We start from the raw sequence: 22,848 nt of genomic DNA, 5'->3' as shown, positions 1-22,848 counted from the left end.
ATATTCTGTACGTCATCAATATTCAGAAAGAAGTTTCACTTCTATTAAACACCCAACTCTCAGCTGATGCTCAAACAACCCCGGAGGCAAACATGTGAAGTGCTTCGTATTTCACTTCTGTTTCAGTGGAGAGGAACCTTTGAGGAGAAAAGGGGAAACCAGTGATGATTCTTCACAGTGAAAAACCTGAAAAGAAAAACGAAAACTGGAAAACTGTGACAAAACAAGCTGTTTTTATTCTTGGCAGATGAGAGAGGGAAGTCATCTGTGATAAAAGGAGGAAGTATAGTGAAAGGGAAATGGAAAGCCGGGATTGAAAGAGGGACTTTACCAGAAGCTGTCGTCACTCAAAGAATTTCCATGAAGCAGCAAAAAACCCCGCAGGGCAACCATTAAAAAATTCCTGTTGGGAGGATCTTTTTTTCTTTGACTGAAATAAAGAAAAGAAAAGATTTCTCTGATAGGAAGAAAATCGCTTCCCATCATCGTAGATAAGACACATCCCAGTGGTTACTTAAATAAGAAAAAAATTTTTATTAGTTCTTTATAAACAGATAATTTTGTATATTATTGATATTAAACTGGACAATTTGGTTTGTTTAGTGAAATGCATTTAAAAACAAATACTTTACTTTTTAAATGGGATTTGCCTGTTTTAAATTTCTGCGCAAAACAGACGGAAGGACTTTTTTCTGAAGAAAATTCTTTCAAAATCTGTTATATTTCGCCCCTCTGTGTTTGATATGAATTATTATGCTGTTTTAGGAACAAAATATTACTATGCTGGTTTAAGACTTATATACAGCTCAGTTTTTCTTTTACAATAGATAGCAGTCGTTGTGAGCAGGGTCACATCTGTAATTTATATACACACACACACACACACACACACACACATATATATATATATATATATATATATACACACACATATATATATATATATATATATATATATATATATATATATATATATATATATATATATATATATATATATATATATATATAGCGGCTGAAACGAGTTTCCTCTGCAGGGTGGCATAGCTCTCCCTTAGTGATAAAGTGAGGAGCTCAGTCATCTGTGAGGGGTACAGACTCTCCTCCATATCAAGAGGAGCCTGATGAGTAGTCGAGAGCATCTGGTTAGGATGCCTCCTGGACGTCTCCCTTGTGAGGTATTCCAGGTACGTCTCTCAGGTAGGAGACCTAAAGAAAGGCCCAGGACACACTGGAGGGATTATATCTCTCAGCTGGCCCGGGAACACCTCTGGATCCCTCAAGATGAGCTGGCGAATATGACAAGGGAGAGGGAAGTTTGGGCTTCTCTGCTTAGGAGGCTGCCCCTGCAACCCAGCCCAGATAATAGTCACGAGATGGAAGGATTGACAGATACCCGATAATCTGGATATGTCACACTCTAATTCTGACCAAAGTTAAAAATTAAACTGTTGGATGTTGTACTTGGAGATCTCAATTGATGGGACACCTCACGCCAACTTCTGTCTCCTCCATATACCCCTGCCAGAAACACCAAAAGAGTAATGGTATGGTCGGATAAATTGTCCTATTTTGTCATACTTTTTTCATTTTAAAGTTAAACAGGCCTCACAAAAACATAACAAAACAGAAAGCAAGAAAACATTGTGAAAACTCAGTCTGCTGAGCCCCCCACACCTTTATTTTTTCTTTATTTATATGTTGGGGGGCGTGGCCAAGCTGCAGTCCTCGCTGATTGGCGGAGAGAGGAAACGCCGTGGCGTATAGATGAGCGGACGTGCCGGTGAGGAGCCTCAGTGACGACTAGCAGCACTGGAAGGAGGCGAAAAAGGAAAGAAAACGTTCAAGAGTTGGACGTCGCAAACGTTTACTGGACTATTGTTGGACGCAACAGCGACACAGAAAACCTCCAGAGACATATCCCCGCCAAGTTAACTTTGTGCTCAACTTTAGGTTTTTGTATTTAATCACCTGAGAGGACAGCCATGATCAGCCTCTGCCTCGTGCTGTTGTTATCGGTCTCCGTCTACTCAGAGTCGGTAAGTTATTCCTATAAATTTCGCAGTTTATTCTAAAAAAAAAAAAAAAAAAACTTTCTTCTGGCGCTGAAGTTTTATGCAAGCAGACCGTGTAGCTGTAAGCCATTACATAGCTTTGATTTGACACGAGGAGAAATATTTTACCCGGATTAACTGGTTAAAACAGAAAATGTAGTTGTTTAGTTGAGCTACTGCTTTGTTGTTAACTCCAGCTGGGGGAAGAGAAACTCACAGGCATCCGCAGCCTGCTGCCATTATCCCATACGGGGCCCAGACTGGGGGAAAAGCTGGCAGGCGCTGCTCATTTTTACGTGAAAGACTGGGTTTGTTGGGAAATGTTTGGACTGATCTTCCTCCCAGAAGTGTGTGTGTGTGTGTGTGTGTGTGTGTGTTGCTGACTGAATCAGCGGAGTTTTCAGCGTACTTCTTTCTTTCTTCCCCACTTTTCCTGCTTTCTAAAACACTCCAGCAGGCTGTTTGGGAACATTTGGGATGAGTTAAACAGGGACTTCCTGTGTTGCCAAAAGCTAAAGGTTGACTTAATGTCGAAAGAATTTGTGTACTGAGGCTCTGGAAGTGGCTGAGATTTTCCAAACACCAAGCCTCAGTCTGTGTGGAAGTTTAACTCAATCAGGTTTATTGTTTTATAAATCTTTAAATTCTTTTATTCATTTCAAATGGTTAATAAAGAGCTTCCATATTCTTGGTTTTTAGGATTAACATCCATATTAGATTCACACATGTATTATGTTACACAGCCAGTAAAATCCATGTTATATATATCCTTATCTGCTGGTGGGACTTTTTAAAGCTGCTCTGCTTTCATAGATAGATAGTTCATGGGAAAAACCAAGATGGAACCATGGCAGCAAGTGGTAAATATGATCCATGTTGTAAATTAAGATTCAAACTAAGATATTTTATAATTGAAAGAAAAGCTCTGTGAATGGACTAGTCTGTGTATTTCTGGTCAGCTGGAGGTGTAGGCTAGTTTTATTTGGCTGTGAATAAAGTTGGAGGAAGAATAAGACACAAAACCAGTGGATAGAGATTTTCTGGAGTTCCTTTCAAATGCTGGTCACAACACTTGTACATAAACCACCTAGTTAAACATGTCCTGGGAGAAATATCAGAATGATTCACAAAATCTCAACCCACTTAGCATCCTGTCTTTTCCTAAAAAGAAAAAAAAAGGTTTTTGTGTAACAATGTTATTTGTGCAGGTCATCTAATTTTCCTGAGACTTGTTTTTGCAGTTAATAAATATTATTATTGAGTAAAACAGGAGTTCTACAACACATGTACGCAAACCAAAGTGTTCCAACTCAAGACTCCAGTGTGACAGTCAGCCATTCAGCGTGTTTATAGAGTTTGTAAATGACTGAACTTTAGTCATTGCTTTTATTTTCTATATTTCAGACTATCTGGTCTTTGAACATGGCAGCGCCCATGGTCTTAGCATTAGCTGCTAATTTGGGAGCTAACTAGCTTGTAAAATGCTTTACTTTGTGTGTCTGATCATGTTATAATGCCTTTATGATCTCCTTGCATATTATTGAAATTGGATATTAATGAGACTTTTGGTGTGTATAGTAGGACTGTTTAACTCGGTCCCACGAGAGGACCTGCAGTCCTGCAGGTTTTCTGTGTATCTGTGCTTTACCACACCCAACTCAACCTAAATGGACTCAACAGCCTATTAAGTTCTGCTCAGTGACTCATTATTTTGAGTCAGGTGTGTTGAAACAGGGAAACATTGAAGACTTGCAGGACTGCGGCCCTCAGAAAGTTCAGTACTGTCATCATTTCCAGTTGAATTGTGCTACTGACTGTTTCATTTAACTTAATAGCAAAATGGATCAAAATTCGTACAAAATGTTCATTTGTAATGCTGAAAGTGTAGCTTTAGCAATAAGTGTCTTCAGATCCATTGATTATTTGTCAAATGTCAGAATCTGACACATATTTCAGCACAATAAGATTTAGTTTGTCTGTGTCGATGGTCTTATGTGAACGTCAGTGTTTCTTGGGTTATTTTTACTTTGATCAGTAGCAAGTATTCATCAGGAAGAGTGTAGCAGTTTGTCTGTAAGCCACCCACATGCAAACACATGCACCCTGCCCCTCCTCCTCTTCCCAGTCAGCCCAGTTGGTCTGTACAAATGGTGTGAAGAGTGAAGCAGCCATGATGGCCGGTTCGACGACATGCCTGACGTACGCATGTTTTTAGTCCGTTGGCCTGTTGTTGTCATGAAACGTGGGTGTCGGAAACGTAGAGGTCGGTCGGATCCACTTCGTCTTTACAGTCCATAACATTCCTCAGATCCACGGAGCTTCTCACTCCTCCTCCTCTTTCTTTTTTTCTTCCTCCTCCCTGCTGGAATGTGACCTTTGGTGATCTTGACCGGCCCTCTTGGGGATTTTGCACACTTGGAGGGATCTCAATAGGGCTCCAGGACCTTTTCACAGGGACACTTCTTTAACCCTGCCTCGCGTGGATACACCTACAGCTTTCCCACCACACATTTGCTCTTTCCTATTTTTCCTGCTCCTTAAATGAGCTCCAGATTCCGGCCTTTGCCTCTCCACTTAGTCCTCCCTTCATCCAGTCCGTTCACCTTTTTTCTTTGCTTGCCTTTGATGGGTACTTATCCCCCTGAGCTTCTACAATCCTTCCCTCCACCTTCCTTTTCTTCCCCCGACCCACTGAGGTCATTATTGGTATGTGGGTTTGGCCTAATCGATAACAATGTTCTCTACCTGACGATAGAGTGTGCTCTGAATGCATAAAGGGTTTCTTTTTTCTTTTCTTCTTTTTTTTTCTGTTTGGAAGCCACATGAGCGATAGGAATGTTTTTATCCGAGGATTGAGTTGGATTTCAAATCCACTGAATACCATGAGGAAGTTATTGCTTCATTTGGCAAAAGTCTGCCCCAGGTAATCGTGTACAGTTTTATCAGCTTGTCCAGCTGAAACAGGGCCAAACAGGTACTGCTTTTCTTTCTTTCTCACTTTTTTTCTTCTTCTTCTTCTTTATCCCCCCTGTCGGCATTTTCTGCCCATGTATGGCCACAAGTTCCAACAGGTCTGTGAGTCAGGGAAACTCCATTACGGCAACTTTTATCTGAATTGTGTAGTAATCTGCACCGCTTTCATTCAGTTAGCACCATCAGACGGCATTAATTTACCAAATGTGCCAGAGATGGCGACCGTGCTGGTTAATCAGGGCAAGAAAAAAAAAAAAAAAAAGAAATCCTCTTTGGTCTGGAGTTAATCCATGTTGCAGCAGCAAACCTCGGCTTGTTGCCTTTGCAGCTTCGGGGGCGAGTCCATTTGTTATATCTTGTTGGAATGTGACCGGTTTTGCATTTACACCCCCCGCCCCGATCATTTGCAAGAGAATGAGCCAGGTTTTTTTTTTTTTTTTTAAAAGGAAGTTTTTTTTTGTTTCTTTTGCATGACGGGGTGCAATGAAAAGCCCACGCGTTGAAAAGATGGAGGGGAAGGAGGGAGCATGATAAATAGTATGACTAGGATGTAATAATGGTTCCTGCATTGCTGTCCGCTGGTCTATAAAATCCCTTTGGGCCGAGGAATGTTGGCACAGAGAGAGGAGGTTTTTTTGTCCCTTCCTGCCTGCAATGGCGAGCCGCGGAGAATCTGATCTCCCTCCACCCCTTTCAAACCACTACATACTCTGGTGGTTGTAACGGGAACTATATGAGTACATTCAGGGCAGAAGTTGAAACCCCTCCCTTCCCTCCTGGACCTTTTTCTGGTTAAACATAAAATGTCTCATTAAAGTTTAACTTTAATGTTCAAACTGGCACTGATCTGACATTTGTATTTAACTTTATTCTGAGTTTGTTAAAGGATGCATGGATCTAGTAATCTGGAAGAGACCGGCCATATTTACATGAGTTTTAATTGAATGATTATGTAAACATCTAATTCTGAATAAAAATGACCATTTGGAATTAGATTCATATCCAGAGTAAGTGGTTTGTTTATTCTTTCTTTAAATGTACCATTTCAAAATGGTACTTTTGTGGTTTAGCCAAGAATAGAACCAGGAAGTGCAGTTTATTTCCATATATACATCAGGATGTCACATCCGCCTCTCGTCTAATCAGACTTGGTTCCCTGTACACTTCAACTTAGAACTATTATTATTTTCATGTAAACTCAAGAGAATACTTTAATTCTGAATTATTTTCTTCCACTCAGAATTAAGAAACATCAAGTAACCATAGCCACAATTTATTTATTTATTTTTTTTATTTTAAAAAACTTTACTGTTGTTCTTAAACCAAAATGTCTGATTGTAATCTGACAACATTTTAGCGAAACTAGGTGGATTGAGACTAAACGGGAGAAAGATTTTACCAGAAGTGCGGATGAGGGAATTCAGTCATGTGATCCAGGTGTGTTGGTGAAAGGGTTCATCTATAAGTTGCAGGATTGTGGATCTCCAGGACCGGACTTAAGCACCTCTGGTTTTCACTGTATCCTGAGTATACAGAATGCAGTTCAGTCTAGTTTTGTTGTTTTATGTTTTAATGTCTAAGCTGAAGAAAAGAAAATTTAGATTTTTGATGTTTTGTTGATTTTAAAATACCCAGGCAATCATGATAAATGTTCTTAGTTAAAGACAAATATATCATCTTTAAGACAACAAGTCAGGTTGATCCACACATCGTTGCTGAAAACAGAAGAACTAACTAAATCTAGGTTGAGATCACATCCTCATACGACTGAATTCCACCGTATTCCATATTATCCAGGCAATTCCATCAATTATGTCAGGCTGGGCAATAGCATACATGTTTGTGGTGAACATGTATTGATTGAACAGAGGATTGATTGAAAAACTGTCTTATTGTTGAGATTCCTCACAAATGTAAGTCTGCATAGTTTTATTTGCATTTTGCAAAATTCCCTTTCAAACAAGGTGGTTGTTGAGTCTTTGCATCAGTGTGGTTTGTCTTTACTACTCTAGAAATGCACTTTCAGTAAATGAAAGCTAAGGAAATTTAACACAGAGCTAAGATGTGATGGTTTTAGGTGGTATGAGGGCTTTTCCATCCTAGACCGTCCTTCCTGAGAAATGTCGCTCAGTAATGCAGCATTTCTTTGATGTGGTGTGTGCGTCTCACGTCGTTAAGTGTGTGTGTGTGTGTGTGTGTTACATCTGTGTGTGTGTGTGTGTTACATCTCTGTGTGTGTGTGTGTGTGTGTGTGTGTGTGTGTGTGTGTGTGTGTGTGTGTGTGTGTGTGTGTGTGTGTGAGGTCCGTCTCTCTGCAGTCAACCACCATCGCCACAGTCTCTAAACCTGCATTCTGAGTCCTCTGAATTCAGCAATGTGGTGTGTTTGTGGAGTTGTTACCTTCTTAAACCTGATGTTAACATACTTTGACTGGATCTTCTTGCCAGTTGTTGCAGGCTCAAGGCCAGTCCATGAACTTAGAAAGACCAGAACCAGCAGAACTGTGCTGGTTTTGGCCCGTGTGCACACTGTTTTGGCTCCACTGTAGATGGGACAGGAATGTGGCGGCTGACTGAGTAGCCAAGTCGACCCACATTGGGAAATAGACTTCAGTCAAAACTGAATGGCAGCACACACTCATGCACAACCTGTCAGCAGCCTGCTTTTATCTACTGTAAAAGAAACATTTTGGCTTTGTTGCCACATGTGTGGGGAGAAAAAATGGTGTCTATTTATGTTGGATTAGCTGAGCAGAAATGGTGGGATCACGGAGAGGCGCCCAGATCAACCTTGTCACAGATTTATCTGAGCTAAAACACAGTATGATGTTGTCAAAAAAATCCTTGTCCTAAAATACTAATAATGATAAAACAACCTCTGCAGCTAAGTGATTAAAGCATGATCATCATAATGGAAAAGGGGGAAAAAAAAGTCAACATTTAGGATCCACTGCAGATGTTTATTAAATAAACTGAACAAGTATTTGAGAAAAAACTGATTAAATGCACTGTTAAATATTTAGTCAACCTCTTCCACAAAAATACGAGTGTAAAACACTTTGAGCTGCTTTTGTATGAAAAGGGCTTTATAAAGTTCGGTTCGTAGAACGGTTTTGTTTGCCTGCAACTTTCTGTGTATTTTAGCTAAAGAGGTCAGTAAAGCAGTTCCTGTCCAGGCGAAGGTCCCACGTTTTGATTTTAATAACAAAATAAGTTATATTTGTGATTATAACAAGAGGAAAGCTGCAAAACAAGGAAGTTTAGGTTGAATCAGCCCTGCAGGGCCAGCATGATGAGCTTATCTTGGGAAGTGAAAGGCTACTATTGTATTATTCAATGGATGGACTTTTTCACTTGTCCATTAGAAATAATCAGTCTCAGTAGCTCAGTTGTTTATTCTGATGATTCATATTCACATGTCTGCCTGAGCTGGTTTGTCTTTGAGTGCTTCTTGTTTTCCTGCTTTTTTTTTTCCTTCTTTTTATTTCCTGCCTTTTTAACGCCGCAGGCCATCTTTCAGCTGATAAAATCCCCCGTTTACATTTGGTCTGTTGGACTGTAATGTCTTTGATCCAAGGCAGCGACATGCTGCCAGACAGACATCAAAAGGCTGGAGGATGGAAGAAGAAGAAGAAGAAGAAGAATGGAAGATGTTCAGTGAGTCTGGCGGCAGGCATTTTGGCTTACTTCTCCATCAGTCCTGGATTTGGCAGTAATGGGGAATCATCCCATCGGCATGGCTGGATGGGCTCATCGGCAGGAGGAAGTGACCAATAAAGGTTGCTTGGATAAGATCAGACGTTCCCACAGGAGGTGCTCATCAAACCTCAATTAGGCTTATCAGCGGAGGCTGAATCAACAGTCTGCTGCCCAGCTGGCGCTCTGCTCCACACAGCTACCGCTCTGTCTTAAATTCCCAGGAAGTTTGAGTGAAACCTTTATATATTTGTTTTGTATCAGATCTATTTTCTCCAGATCAGAAAATCTAAATAGCAGCCATGTTTTTCAGGCATTAGCAGTCTGATTACAGAGGACCAGTTTTACTAATTTTATTCATGTTAACAATTTAAATGAAATTAAGGTTTCTGAACAAAGCGGATTCAGACCTGCTCCTCTTTTTAAATGGAAAGCAAGCCAACATGTACCTTCTCAATATTGTCAGAGTATTATTTATCTGTAGTCCTCTGTGATCCTGACAGGATCAGGACGGTGTGACTGACTCACATGGTACTGGTAGCTGGAAACGCTGCTATAGATAGACAGGCGTAGGTAGAAGGAATCTAGAGCTCGGCTGTCAGCGCAAAAGGCAAAGGTAGGAGTGTCTATGTGAGAGAGCAGGGCTCTGTTCAACTGTTCAAGGTGTTGATCAGCTGACGAGTGAGGCCTGTGAAGGGCAGAAGATACTAAAAGATCAAACTTATTGAAATGGATCAGCACTGTGAATCAAATCTAGTTCTGATAGAAACTAGGGGATTTCGTGATAACGTATAATTACATAAATAAAATACACATGTAATATATAAAGGTAAAATATTTATATTTCATTATATGTGTCTATAAATGTGTAAAATCGCTTATGTAAGCCTAACGGTCTAACAGACTGTAGGAACACGGGAAAGTAACCTAAACCGCCAGTGTCATGTAAACGATAAATGCTGCATATTAACATGCAGAAAAGACTGCATGACCTCTATCTATAGGGTTCTACATCATAAAAATGGTTTTGATTTCTTGTCTTTCTTAATCTGACAAGAGAATTTAGTTTGCCTATTATTTTATTTGGCTAGCTTTGTCTCCCAGCTGTCCTTTAGCTGGAAAACTTCAGTTTCTTTAAACCCCGGGACAGTAGAAATGAGCAGACCATGAATCTGAAATAAATATAGTTTCTTTTCCAGACTATTGCGCACTGGTTTAAAGCTGTCCTGCTCTACAAGATGGTGAAGTTTCCCACAAAACGGAAACATTGGTCTATTTTCTTTTTGTAACTGAAGAAATTTAATGCATTACTTTGGAGGGAATCATGCGGTTAATTCTTCATTAAAAGTAACGATGTTGAGAGATCTTCTAATCGTATTGTTTTAATAACATGATTAATTGTGAAACCAAGTAACCATGACAACCCTGGTGTGGGCTGGCGTCTGATGGAAACTGAAGTGTGGAGTGTGTCCTTTGAAATGTTGCTTCAGGGGTCAGAAGTACAATCTTCCAAGCAGATGAGGTGACACAATCCATGCTACGAATCCTGCTGGTTCCAGCATGTGAGCAGCAGGTAGTGGAGGGGGGCTCTGATTGATGTAGCTGAGGATGAAAAGGAAAAGGAAAACTTCTGCTACTTGTTCTTGAGAGTAAAATTGAATATGAGTTGGATGTTTCAGCTTAGATGTTGACAGCTTAGAAAACAACTTGGTCATGTGACATTGGCCATCACAAAGCACATAGACGCACATTCCTGCATGCTGGTGTTTCCTTTCTGCCCTTTCACACACCGTACCTCCTCCACGGCGCCATGTGAATGGACCAGATGCCCCTCTCTGCAGCGGCAGATGGAGGGATTGTTTCCCGGGTTTAATGAAGGCAGGCTACCGGAGGTTTACCCCAGTTACCTTGGTTATTGATACTCTCTGAGGCATCAGCTGTCATTGTTTGGCATCCACAGAAAGGACGTTTCACTGAACGGTTGGGGGATCTGGACACTGTTGATTGGAAAACGTGTATTTTGAGACAAACTTTTTCTTATTTGTAAATATTTGATTTTTGGGCTGAATGTAAATGCTTTTAGTGAAGCATTGATCACATGACAGACTCTCTATCGCCACCTTCAAGGTAATAGGGATGTCATGACTGGAGGTTTCATGGTACGATTACTGTCGGAGAAAAATTCAGGATTTTATCGTTACTATGATTTTTACGCATTAATTGATTTTCACAACACCATAAATGTGTAAAATCACATAACAAAATATAACAACAAAAGAAAGTAACAAAAATCCACCCTGCTCTGTAAAGAATAAAAATCCTATGTGTTAATTTAGGGTTTTTCTCTCAGAGAAAACTGCTGGAAAAGGCTACAGAACCACTGGCCTTGAGGGGAATTCTACATGTTTATTGTTATAAAATTGAGTTTTTCTTGGAATTTTGAAACATGGAGACAAAGAACACATGGAGAACGTATAGCTAGCTTTGACTTCCAGCTCTGCTTAAACACATTAGCTGCTGCTGGAGGCTGAAATAATCTGTATAATGTTCAGTGAACGCTGCTTAAAGCCCTGGTTAGGTCCAATGTAATAAATAAATCAATGTTGCGTTAGTCACCGTTAACATCATTTCGCCAAACTACTGAGCATTTACTTTTAGGTCAGAAAGCTCCTGGTTATCCTGGTGATACATCTTCCATTCATTTCCTTCTTTCACTGCAACATTTTATGTTCTGCTTTCCAGGCTGGAGACACGTCCTCCACAGTGTTCCAGCTCTTCTTTCTTGTTATTCCTGTAATCACAGATATCTGACAGGAATGACTTAATACTTTGATTGAAGGAAATAACTTCCTCTGCCTTAATTTCCCCTTAATTTCTTCTGTAACTCGAGCAGAACGAAAACAAGCAACACAAGCTGGAACTTTGGTTCTGTGCTGAACTGCGGATGCTATTCCGACATGACGTTGTGTATCAAGTGACCACAATAAGGGAACTACAAGATTAATTAATCATATTATTAATCGACTTATACAGGTAATCTAATTCAATGTGGAACATAGCTACAGTGCCACCTGTTGACTGAACTGCATAAAACAGGTTTATCCTCTGTAGACCAGATGTGGCATGACTTCATTGAAGGGGAAAAAACCAGAAAGGCAGCAAACATTTCAGAGCTTTTTATAAACTGGACTGAACTCTGGAGCAGATTTTTATCAAGCTACAACATTTCCAATCAGAACTACATTAAATCAGCCTGCAGAGACGGGAAATGTTCTGAAAGAAAGCAGAGAAACCCAGAAAAGTACCGATATGACCAGGACATGGGCGTGTTTAGCACTAGTTTGTTGTGTAATACATGGGGAATGTTTAAGTAGGTCTTAATATTTAAGCTAGGCAGCTCGGCAACATTTGTCATCTACTCCTCTGATATTAGTTTCCTTTTCTCTGCATGAAGTGAATCTCTGTCTTCAGCTGCCTCGTCTCTGTTGGTATTCCTCCTTTTCTTTAACACTCCTTGTAATTCAGATCCTGTCTTTTTTCATGTCATGAAATCTGGGTCACAAGATCGCCGGCAGTTTTTTGCTTCGACATGGGGAGGCCAAATGAGCTCTGCAATTAAGAGGCTTTGGTTTAAACAATGAGCCGCTTTGTTCAGCTGATGAGTCGGACCTTTACGGCGGGCTGAGAGTTCCTGTGATAAAAGTTTATCTGAGCGATGATCAATGTTTTTACTAGAGGTGCAACAGCTGGCAGAAGTTGGTGGAACAACCGATTTTAGTTCTGAGAAGAAGTTTAAGCCTCTCTGTCCAATGGATCCATTGTGCCTCCATCGCAGGCCACAAACAGAGATATAGCTTTCCTATTTCTTTTTTTTTTCTTTTTTTTTTTTTTATTTATTATTACTACTATTAAATCCATCTGGCTGGCAGGAACCTTCTGGTTTGGCTGTGATCCACATCTGGCTTCTTATCAGATGTTGCACATTAAACAGAGTGGAGGATAAAGTTTTATTTTTTTATACACTGTAAACAACGTCACAAAGCCGGCTGGCAGGAATCAATTTTCCAGGATGTTTCCATGTTTTTGGGCTCCTCCCTCGACCACAGAGCGCTCTTCTGTAAATCACACCGCCAGACTTTGTGTTGCTGTTTGTCTCTGCATGCAGAACGGAGGAAATGTTGTTTGTTGCAACATTTCCATGGTAACAATCATGTTTGGTTACTCATGCAGTCAGTTAATGCAGGATGCATAAAAAGGAGGGCGATTAAAGTCCCAGTTGAGACGGATTTACGGGACAGAGAAGCCATTATGGTCTGGAGCGAGACGAGAAGATTGTTTTAAGATTACCAATAAACAGGCGGCGTTTAACTTCTTAGATGAAGTGAAAATTCTGAGTTTGAAATTTCATGTTGAGGAACGTCTGAGACAGTCAGATGGCGCCCGTTAGCGCGGCCACAGGCTGCAGTTAAACCAGCCTGTTAGAGCGGCGTTTCATGTTGACTCAGTTATGCAAGCTCAGTTCAGGCACTCGGTGTTCTGTCTCTGCCGGTTCAGATGGGGCTCAAGTTAAATGTACATATTTGTGTTGGTTTTGTGGAGCGGTGCATAACTTCCGACCTCTGTGGAGACGCTTTCAGGACTTCCAAAGACTTGAGCCAAACTTTGTATCGTTCCGATTACATTCTCGGGATCAGAACAGAGAGAGCTTGTTTTTTGTCCCTGTGGACCGAGACTTGGCCCAAATCCCATTTCAGCTCAGTTTCCTCAGAGTTTGATCATATAGATGGAATATTTCCTTCATTTGACCGTAAATCCAGAGTTACCGTCACTTCTTTTTACATTCCAGGAAGTTTCATCTTTTCATCTCCTTATGAATAAGTCGGCCCGTTGGGACAGGCCTTGCGTGCTCCAAACGAACATCCAGGTTTCATAACGGAGGGGTTAAAGGCCTTGTTGACACTGCCGAAGAAGAACACATCAGCTTTTCTGGGAATTCAACCTGATTTTCTCTGACATTTTGAAGTCAAATCCAACAAGAGTTTAAACTCAATAACTTAACAAAAGTCAGGATTTCAAACGTCCACACTTAAATTGTTTATTTGAAAAATAACGTTTGTGTTTAATAAGCTGAGAGGTTTTCTCAAAGTTTGAATAAATCCAGAGAAGATTAGTTCAGCCAGGTTAGTTCAGGTCAAAACATTGCTGAATCACAATATTAAAGTACAAATAAATTGGGCTATTGCTTTTTATATATGTATATATACATATACACACACACACACACACACACAACTGTAGCCCAAAATTTTATAAATTTTTTATTTTGTTTGTGCGCTGTTATTCCCAAATACAAAAAAAACAAAAACATAAAAGCTGAACTAAACAAATGGGGTAAAGTGGGGAAAAACCTTTAGATAGGGAACTAATTCAAATAGGTCCTTTGTGTGCATAAATTTAGCAAAACAAAACAAAGCCTTGGAGTCAGATACCAAAGCTGTCGGATCACCACGGATGTTTACTGTCAGAAGCTTTACATCAGTGTTTTCTGGGCCTTTAAACTCGTTTGAAACCACAGACTGAAGTAAAACAGGCCTCGGGGGGGATGATTGAAGTGTTCCTCTCCCGGCCAAACCAAATGTGACTCACGCTGCCGTACCTGCTGGCTGGATTCCTGTACAGTGACTCAGTAGACACGTTCCAGCTGGACGCGGAACCAGAAACATTTTTTACAGCATGAATCAAATTTCCTCGATCTTCATGAGTCAGACTAAAGATAGTCGGGATTGGGAATGTTCATTCCTCTTTTTCCTGGTGATCAGGCAAGAAACTGATTCAGGGTTTTTTTTTTTTCTTCTTCTTCATTACCTCCTGGTAATTAAACACACAGACACACACAGCAAAGTATAATTAAATTGGGGACAGGGGGAGTAATTTCACACAGAAGAGAAAGAAAGAAGGATCACACACATGCAGAGTCCTCATCAGCCCACCTTGTTGCAAGCAGTCACAGTAAAATGGCCGCCTTTGTTTGAGGCCCTTGTGCAGTCACAATGGGGCGCCTCCCCCTCCCTTCTTCTGCAGGCCACTTTTAAAGGCAGAGGCTGAGAGGATTACCTTCAAACACACACACTGTTACTATGCCAAGTATTTGGGAACACACACACTTAATGCTGGGAGGCCTGGGCAGGCACCGCCACCAGTTAACCCTTCAAATCCCCCCCCCCACCCCCCAGTCACAGCACTCAGATGGAAGTAATTATGAGGAGTGTGATGGAGGGGAGGGAAGAGGATGGGACAACCCAGCAGGATTTGCGGTCAGCTGTTTTTTCTCAGGAAAATCAAGTTAGCAGATTTTCTCATGAACGTGATGTCATGAGGTCAGAGCGCAGCGGCGGCCATCGGCTCTGATAAAAGATAACAGCTCGATTCTCTGATCGCACCGACTGAAAACATCTACAACTTCTTTCTGTTCATTCATGCACGTAGAATTTACCAAAGGCTCTAAAAAATAAAGATGACACAACAGATCAGTCATAAATCGTCCTATAATTCACGTAGCTGAAGCCCGACAGCTTAGAATCAATAAAAATAAATAAATGTCTTTCCTGATCAGAAAAATATCTGAAAAGAAAATGTTTTTGTTAGTTTATTAAGTCATTGAATAGAAATAAGGAAACACGCTTTCAGTTTGTTAGAAAACTCCAAAAACAGTCTAAAATTGGTCAATCTTTTCTTTCTTTTCATTTGTAAATGATCTTAGATTGAGCGAAACTAAAACTGGTAAAGTGAAATGAAAGGTTCAAGTCTGGATTATTGATGGCTTGTCAAGTTTCTGATCAGTTGTGTTTTTATTTAAACTGTAAATGAATCTGTTTATTACTGCTTGGATTTGTCTTATGAAAACGTTTGATGATGAAGGATACTCTTGTTGTTTGAAGCTCATCTGTCCTGGTTTCTCCGGCCTGGCCCTCTGTTTGGTTTTAGTCTTAATGCTGATTAACTCTGTATGCGAGTTCATGGTAATTAGGCTGATGGAGGTGTGTGTTTTAATCCCGTTCAGTGAGCTTTTGGAGCGAGTGAATGGTGAATTAAATAAGGTTGGTTTTACCTCGTGTTCATCTTTTGACACCTTTGTTTTTAACAGTTACATTGTCTTTTTTTTTCATCCACCTCAAGTCCTTTATGTGGAGAAATAACTCAAAACATTCGTCTCAGCTTAGTTTTCTCCATCACTAATACCCATTATGGTGCTTATACATCCGTTTTTCTTCGAGAGTTTGAGCAACATGATGTCCTTCATCAGACACATATCAGTAAATATTTTCATCACAGAGATAAAAACAGAGTATGTATTCAGAATATACAATATTTAATGTAATCTGATGAGATATTTGGACCAAAAATGATGACTGATTATTCTCAATTTTAAAATTAACAGAGGTGATGAAAACAAATCAGTGGTTGCTATGGAAAGTCCTTATTGTCAGTTTTTTTCCCCGACTATAAAAAGGGGTTGTGCTGAAGGTTAGACTAGGAACGCACGCTCTCTGGTGTTGGTCCACAGGTCAGCTGACACGGTACGCCACTCCGGTGTTTTCCATCACATACACTGTGGAAATATGCCTTTAAATTTCCCACCTAAACGAGAAAAGTTCTCTCGATTCGTACTTTGATGTCCGTTTTCCATCAGATGTTTTCACGTCTTGTTTGAGAAGATAAACTCCAGTTGGTTTCTCCTGACCAGCTCAGACAAAGTGGGACAGTTTGTCTGAAACCAGTCCTGCCAGCAGTCAGTGGAAGGTTTTCTTGTCACACACTGGATTGGATCCAGAAATTTGCCTGAAATGGACAGAAAAAATTTGACAGGTTGCAGCGGTGATCGTTTTCTCTAAACCCCTTCTTCCTCTGGTGTCCCAGCAGGTGAGGGAGACGGAGACATGGATGCCCATGAAGACCACACAGACGGTTACCTCGACAACACGTGACCGAGACCTGGAGGCATCGGGAGAATCCTCAAATGGCTCCGACTTCGGCTTCACAGATGACGATGATGAGTACTACTCAGAATACGACGATGATGTTTACAACGAATTCTCAGGATCTGGAGATGGAGGTTGGTCCTCAGAAATAAACTTGTGTTTCTATGGAAACTCTCTGTTTTAAATTGATCAGAAAATCTGCATCTTTCCTCAGAAGCAACTGTGTCGCCTGCAGCCGAGACCAGGCCTTCAGTCAAGGTGAGGTTTAAGTCCTCTTCTTCAACCTCTGATTCTCGGCTCCACTTTCTAAAAACTGTAACTTTTTTTCTTTATCCTGCGGCGTTCTCACGTATTCTTTCTTTCGCAGCCTGATGCCAACGACAACAAGATCCCCGAGCTGGACCGCCCAGTCCGACCAACCATCAACGAGTTGGAAAGCGTTCAGAATAGCAATGAGATTCCTCTGCAGAAGAATAAAGTTCCCGACGCTGGTGAGGAGAACCCGTCTAACGTCCTCATGTCCCGTGGTGATGACAGCATCTTTCACAAGACGGAAGTCCTCGCAGGTCAGTTTGGGTCGATGAACACACGGTGAAAGAGCTGCGTGTGATTAAATGTCTTATTGCATTTTACAATTTAACTGGTAAGATATAACAGCAAACAAGTGGGAAGTTAACTACAGACCAACAAAAAGCCCTGTCACGATAACAAATTTTGTCATGCGATTAATTGTCTCAGAAATTATCGCGATAGGCGATAATATTGCGCTGAGCAATTATTATTGTCATTTTGAGACCATTTTCAGCTAAAATAACAAAAAATGCCATAATAATGCAAGTACAACAATTCAAAGATCAACATACTTTAGTTTCTAAAGAACATTTAGCTCGATGTGCAGACTAGTTTATGGTCATCCAGTTCCCAGTCTGCTAAAACAGATCAGGATTTCTCCTGGGGGTTTTGGCAATGTGGAACATATGGTCCCTAAACAGGATGTACCAAAGTTACATAGTCAATGGTAAAGCTCATATAAGGGGACATGTTTGAACTTGACCAGAGGTAGAATGGTAAAATTCATTGTCTTTGATCGCCTTCAGTATGTCATTTTTCTTGTCATTGTAAAGTTGTGGAAATGCCGTTTGTAACATGTATGTTCATCCAGGTGATTCATACTGGCTGTAAATGCAACATTTTTCAAAATGTCGCCTTTTTAACAATTTTAAAGGGCAGCATCGCTATACCAGCCATGCTGTCTGAGTGCACGCCATGTTGCACTGTCCTGTTTGTATTTAATCTGTCAGTTAAACACCTCAGGGATCGTGAACTGTCAGGAACATGGAGCTAGCTTGTTAAGGTCTTTTTTCACAGCTGGGAATATTGCAGTTTTAAGTGCAGATGGACACTTGTTGTATTGCCGTGTTTAGTTAATATTGTCTTAAAACAAATATGACATGAGAAAAGAGAGACAAATGAAAATTATTGCGTCCGGCAAACTTATTGCGAACATTTTTTCTTATCGTGTTATCAATCGATTTATAGCTTATTGCGACAGGCCTACCAACAAACCACCTGACAGGGCTCCAACGGAGCTGAAGTTTTCAGGTGGGATTTAGAGGACTTTAGATCTTAATGTGGGAATGTTGAGCTGCAGGTTTAGAGGTTTGGGCTGGACCCAGTATGGATCCCTGAGGTACACCTTAACTCATGAAGCGCTAATGAAGAGGCGTATTCACCAATGGAGACATTAAAATGGAAGATTTAAATCATGAAAAAGGTTGAGGATGGGAAAAGAGATGATTAAACGCTAACGCAGAGGTTTGAAAACCAAACTGACTTCTTCACTCTGTGTCTAAAAATGTCTGAAGCTGATTTTTAAAAGGCTTTTGCTGAGCTTTCGTCTTCAACAAAAGTTTACAAACGAAGTAAAACAATCACTGATTTCTCTGTTCTCTTCCAGCTCTGATCGCAGGAGGTGCTGTCGGCCTGATGTTCGCTATTCTCCTCATCCTCCTCCTCATCTACCGCATGAAGAAGAAGGACGAGGGCAGCTACGACTTGGGGAAGAAGCCCATCTATAAGAAGGCACCCACCACAGAGATCTATGCATAGACCCTGACCTCCAACCAACTCCACCCTCCTCCGCTTTCCTGACCCCCCCACACACAAAACACATACACCTCACTCCCCTTGAACTCAATCAGGCCGACGTTAGGCCTCACAGTGCCTCATCATTATAATCATCGCACCTCCTCGTTTTGCCTCCGTGGGGTAAGGAGCGGTGAATCAGGAGAGAAGCCCACCAACGATCGTTTGACTGACTCCTCCTACTGATGTGTACTAATATTACTGGTGCTCTCTCAGCCAATCGGAGGCGTTTGCTTGGAGAAGAAGCAGCAGGAGTGACTGTTTCAGCTGCGGTACGCCGTGTCACCTGTACGTTTGTTTTCTTTTTTCTCGTTCCCTCTGTGTTGACGGACAAAAACAACAGAACTCGTCCTCCTTTCCACCAGTTAAACACTAACATCCCCGTTATTTATTCTCTCCTCATCTTCCTCTCCGTCTGCAGCTTTATGCTCTCGCAGCACACGATTCAGCAAGTGGAAATCTTTTTTTTTTTTTTTTTCTTTTCTTCTTCTAAAGAGACTTCATGACTCTTTGAGGCTCTGCCATCCGTTACATGTGATTTATATTTCCAGTCATGTAAATTTGAATGATTTGCTGTTCCTGAAGTCCCAGAAGAGGGAAAGCTGGTTCTGTTTCTGCCCTGTAACAACACTCTGTTGATGTTCTGTAAACCTTCAGCAGAGTTCATTAAAACAAGCTTCTGATGCCTCCTGGCATGTTTTTTTTTTTTTTTTTTTTTCCCCCCTCATGAGGGCAGAGTTCAGGCACGTAGCAGCAGATAGGTTCAGCCCAGTTAACCTGGGGAAAAAAAAATTCACAAATGCAGTCTGATCTGGGTCACAACAGGAAAACCTTCTGAAGCCTTTTCCAGCTGCTGTGCCTCCGGTGGGAGTTTTGAGACGAGTCTGAGTGAACTTAAAGGAGCGCAGACTTACATTTTCGGGGAAAATTCTTCCACAAGCACATTGGCTGCTTAGCTTAACATAAACAGAGGGAAACGGCTGGATTTAAGCAGTTGCTATGACGACTTCAGGTCGTTTTCATCCACAGCTGTTAGCGGTGTGAACTTAAAAAAAAAAAAAAAAAGGCCTGGATTTCTTTCTTTTCTTGCATTGAGTCTGAAAACAGAATTCGAATTGTGCACAGAAAAAGCTGCTGTGACATAAATACTTCATAATCGGTACTTTTTTAAAATAAAGTTTTTAGAGGTGCCAGTACACAGATTGCGGCAGCTGTGTCCACATGTTTCAGTCAGTTTGAAGGTAAGCTAGGCTAAGCTAACTGTAGCCTTATGTTTCCTGCACACACCTTAAAAAATTAAAACGTTTTTATTTTCGCTAGACAGCTTTTTAGAATTCCTTGTTTCTTTTTTTTTTTTTTTTTTTCTTTTTTTCGTCCGATAAGCTTAACAACTGTTTTTGTTTGTTTTGTTTTTTTTTGGATCGGTCTGATTGACTCTCATTTATTGGACCGCTCCACCAACCATCTGTAAATAGTCATTTAATAAACATCAAAAAGATATAAAGTTGGTACATCGCCGCTTCCTGGTGACTGAAATATTTACCAAATATTTAAATGCCAAATAGTTCTTTGTTTCCCGCGCATTAACGTTCATGTGATTCACTGTAAATGTAAAGTTTTGATACTAACGCTCCTCAATGTTTTCCCATTTGTTTGTTTTTTTTTTGTTTTGTTTTGTTTTTTTGTTTTTTTTCCTCTGGTAGATTTACCCCTTTTTTTTTTAAATATTAATTTAACTGTCAAATTATTTTATTGCATTCTTTCAGGTTGGGTTGTTTTGCCCTTTTAAGCTGTTGTATATGTGATTTTAAAAGTTTTATATACACTAGTTTGAAATTTTCAGAGACAAAATAGTTTTTGTAAGAGTTTCTATTATCTTCTAGACTTTCTTTTCCTTTGTATTTATGTGTTTTTTTTTCTTTTTTCTTTGTAGAAGGATTGATAATGTGGTTGGTATTCATCTCGTTCAGGGGATGTTTTGCGATGAGCCGTGTTGACATTAGCAGACCTTGGGTTGATTTTATTTATGGTTAGTGTGGGAAGCTTTCATTTTATTTCCTTCATGGGGGGGAGAAAATAAAAATAAATTTCCTGTTAAATGTCTGTGTGGAAAGATCAGGTCCCCACCAACAAGCGCAACCAGTTGGTCAAAGAAGCTTGGCGCTGTTACTTTCCATGACACCAAAAATAATCAAGGAGGTTCTGATAAAGTGTCAGCGAGTCTCAAGCTGACCTCGACACCAGGCTGAGGAAGAATCCGAAGAGATTACAAAGGAGGAAAAAAAAGTCGTAGTCTGCCCCAGGTCTGGTCGGTTAACACGGGAGAGAATGTTCTGCTGCTTAATGTCACAAACACCACATGTGAATCACCAATGGAGTGGAGAAGCCAATGAATCATTGGTTTCTGCATGTAGGTTCTGATTTTATTATTGGAAATAAAGCTATTTTTATGCACATTAACATGTTAAAGTTCCCTTTGTCCTCCTATTTTTTTGTCTTCTCTCCTGTTTGCTCGCTTCAAAATTAAATGAGAGACAATTTTTTTTTCTTTCTTTCTTACAAGTTAATGCTGGGAAATGCTGTTAATAATTAGCAATAAAACGCAGGGTAGCTTCTGAACTATAAAAGTGCATGCAAAACGTAAGGAGATCTTGGTGGATTTATTTTTATTTTAAAAGTTCTTCTTGGTCATTATTGCAAAAGCCAGTTTTTAATGTAATCTAACGTTTGTAAGGAAATGTATTTGCAGGATGAGAAACAGTTGAGTTGAATTGTGGGTAATGCACCACTTCAGTTGTCCTGACTGAGGAAGGCAGTCATGGCTGTTGTGCAGATGTGACTCCATTTAACCGTAAACTAATCAGCCTGCCAAACTGTAATAGATTTAGTGTTGTTTTGTAGTTTCCAAGGATGCTAACACTTGTTCAATTTTATGGCAGATTCAAAGTGACAACTTTTTTTGGGTTTATGAACATTTTAAGAAAAAAAAAAAAGTCTGGTCGAACTCTTAAAATGAAATAAACACAAGTAAACAAACAAAACATAAACATTTCATTATCTAAGAAAAACTAATCAGAATGCAGAAACTGTGTATTTAAAAAAAAAAAAAAAAAAAGAGTACCAGGAAGGAGTTGCTAATTATATTTTATTAATGCCATTTTTTCCCTCCATGTTTCCATTATCCATATGCGATTGCCGTTTCATAAGAGCAGCAGGGATGTAAATAGATTTTATAACACAGGAAAAGAGGGCGGATTCAAATGTGATATTCCACTCATCTTAATTGGATAATCTTCTCAGGATATTTTTGTGGAATGAACATTAAAACCAGAAACACCTTTCTGAGCTGAGAGACCCAAAGTGAAGAAGTCAGACTATAACCTGCTCAACACACACATTAGCAGAACCAGTGTGTGTGTGCTGGGTGGAAGCAGATGAAAGTGCTCCACCTCCACCTGAACAAACAACTTTGAAAGTTTCCCTTCTTGACCTTTATGATTCAACCTTTGCATGTGTGTGGTTTAAAATGAAAGAAAAGGAGTGTGTGTTTGTAACACTGGGTGTAAAAGGATGATGTATGAAATGTTTGTGCTGGAACGCTCCCAGCAGTGCTGAATTTATCGAGGTTTCGGCCATGCTTGTGTTTTTCACAGCAGCATAGAGGCTGACAGGCTGCAACATGTCAGCTGAATCTTTACAGATGCCAGCAACGACACACACCTCATTCAGGAGTGGTCTTATTCACTTACTGGAAAGTCACTCCTCAGGTTACAAACACAGTTTTAGTGTTAAAATATTTTTACCAGAAGTCCAATCTGCCATATCTTTATATCAGCTAACGTTACGTCATTGACTCTTTCACTAAAGAGGTTTATTTAAAAAGCGGAGGGCTGGGCGAAACCCCCTTTTTTTTTCTTTTTTTTTTTGCTGTTTTGGTCTTGTTATTTTATGCCTCTTTGTTGATATTTCAAATCTGTTTGGGCTTGTTTTCAGTGCAGCTTT

The 22,848-nt window shown here is 40.2% G+C and overlaps 1 protein-coding gene across 2 annotated transcripts; it reads left to right on the top strand.

Annotated features, from left to right (window-relative positions):
* The first annotated feature begins 1,812 nt into the window (after positions 1–1,812).
* On the top strand, positions 1,813–21,296 carry sdc4 (syndecan 4). 2 transcript variants are annotated; one of them, XM_079242695.1, is made up of 5 exons: positions 1,813–2,039; positions 16,643–16,835; positions 16,916–16,959; positions 17,069–17,267; positions 18,659–21,296. In XM_079242695.1, the coding sequence occupies exons 1-5, from the start codon at positions 1,986–1,988 to the stop codon at positions 18,808–18,810; spliced, it is 642 nt and encodes a 213-aa protein (XP_079098821.1). In that variant the 5' UTR covers positions 1,813–1,985; the 3' UTR covers positions 18,811–21,296. The 2 variants fall into 2 exon arrangements, with proteins under 2 accessions (XP_079098821.1, XP_079098820.1); XM_079242694.1 differs by having other exon boundaries at positions 16,640–16,835.
* The last annotated feature ends 1,552 nt before the right edge of the window (positions 21,297–22,848 follow it).

Source organism: Telmatherina bonti, assembly GCF_933228915.1.
Source record: "Telmatherina bonti genome assembly, chromosome: 6".
Lineage (NCBI taxonomy): Eukaryota > Metazoa > Chordata > Actinopteri > Atheriniformes > Telmatherinidae > Telmatherina > Telmatherina bonti.
Note: the sequence above shows the minus strand (reverse complement) of the source record. Positions and strands in the feature narration are given on the sequence as shown.

Bases quoted from the DNA above. Each gene is read 5' to 3' on its own strand.
- sdc4 (XM_079242694.1), top strand. From the start codon at position 1,986: ATGATCAGCCTCTGCCTCGTGCTGTTGTTATCGGTCTCCGTCTACTCA. The intron at 16,960-17,068 runs GTGAGGTTTAAG...TTTCTTTCGCAG, and splicing joins AGACCAGGCCTTCAGTCAAG to CCTGATGCCAACGACAACAA. The intron at 17,268-18,658 runs GTCAGTTTGGGT...GTTCTCTTCCAG, and splicing joins CAAGACGGAAGTCCTCGCAG to CTCTGATCGCAGGAGGTGCT.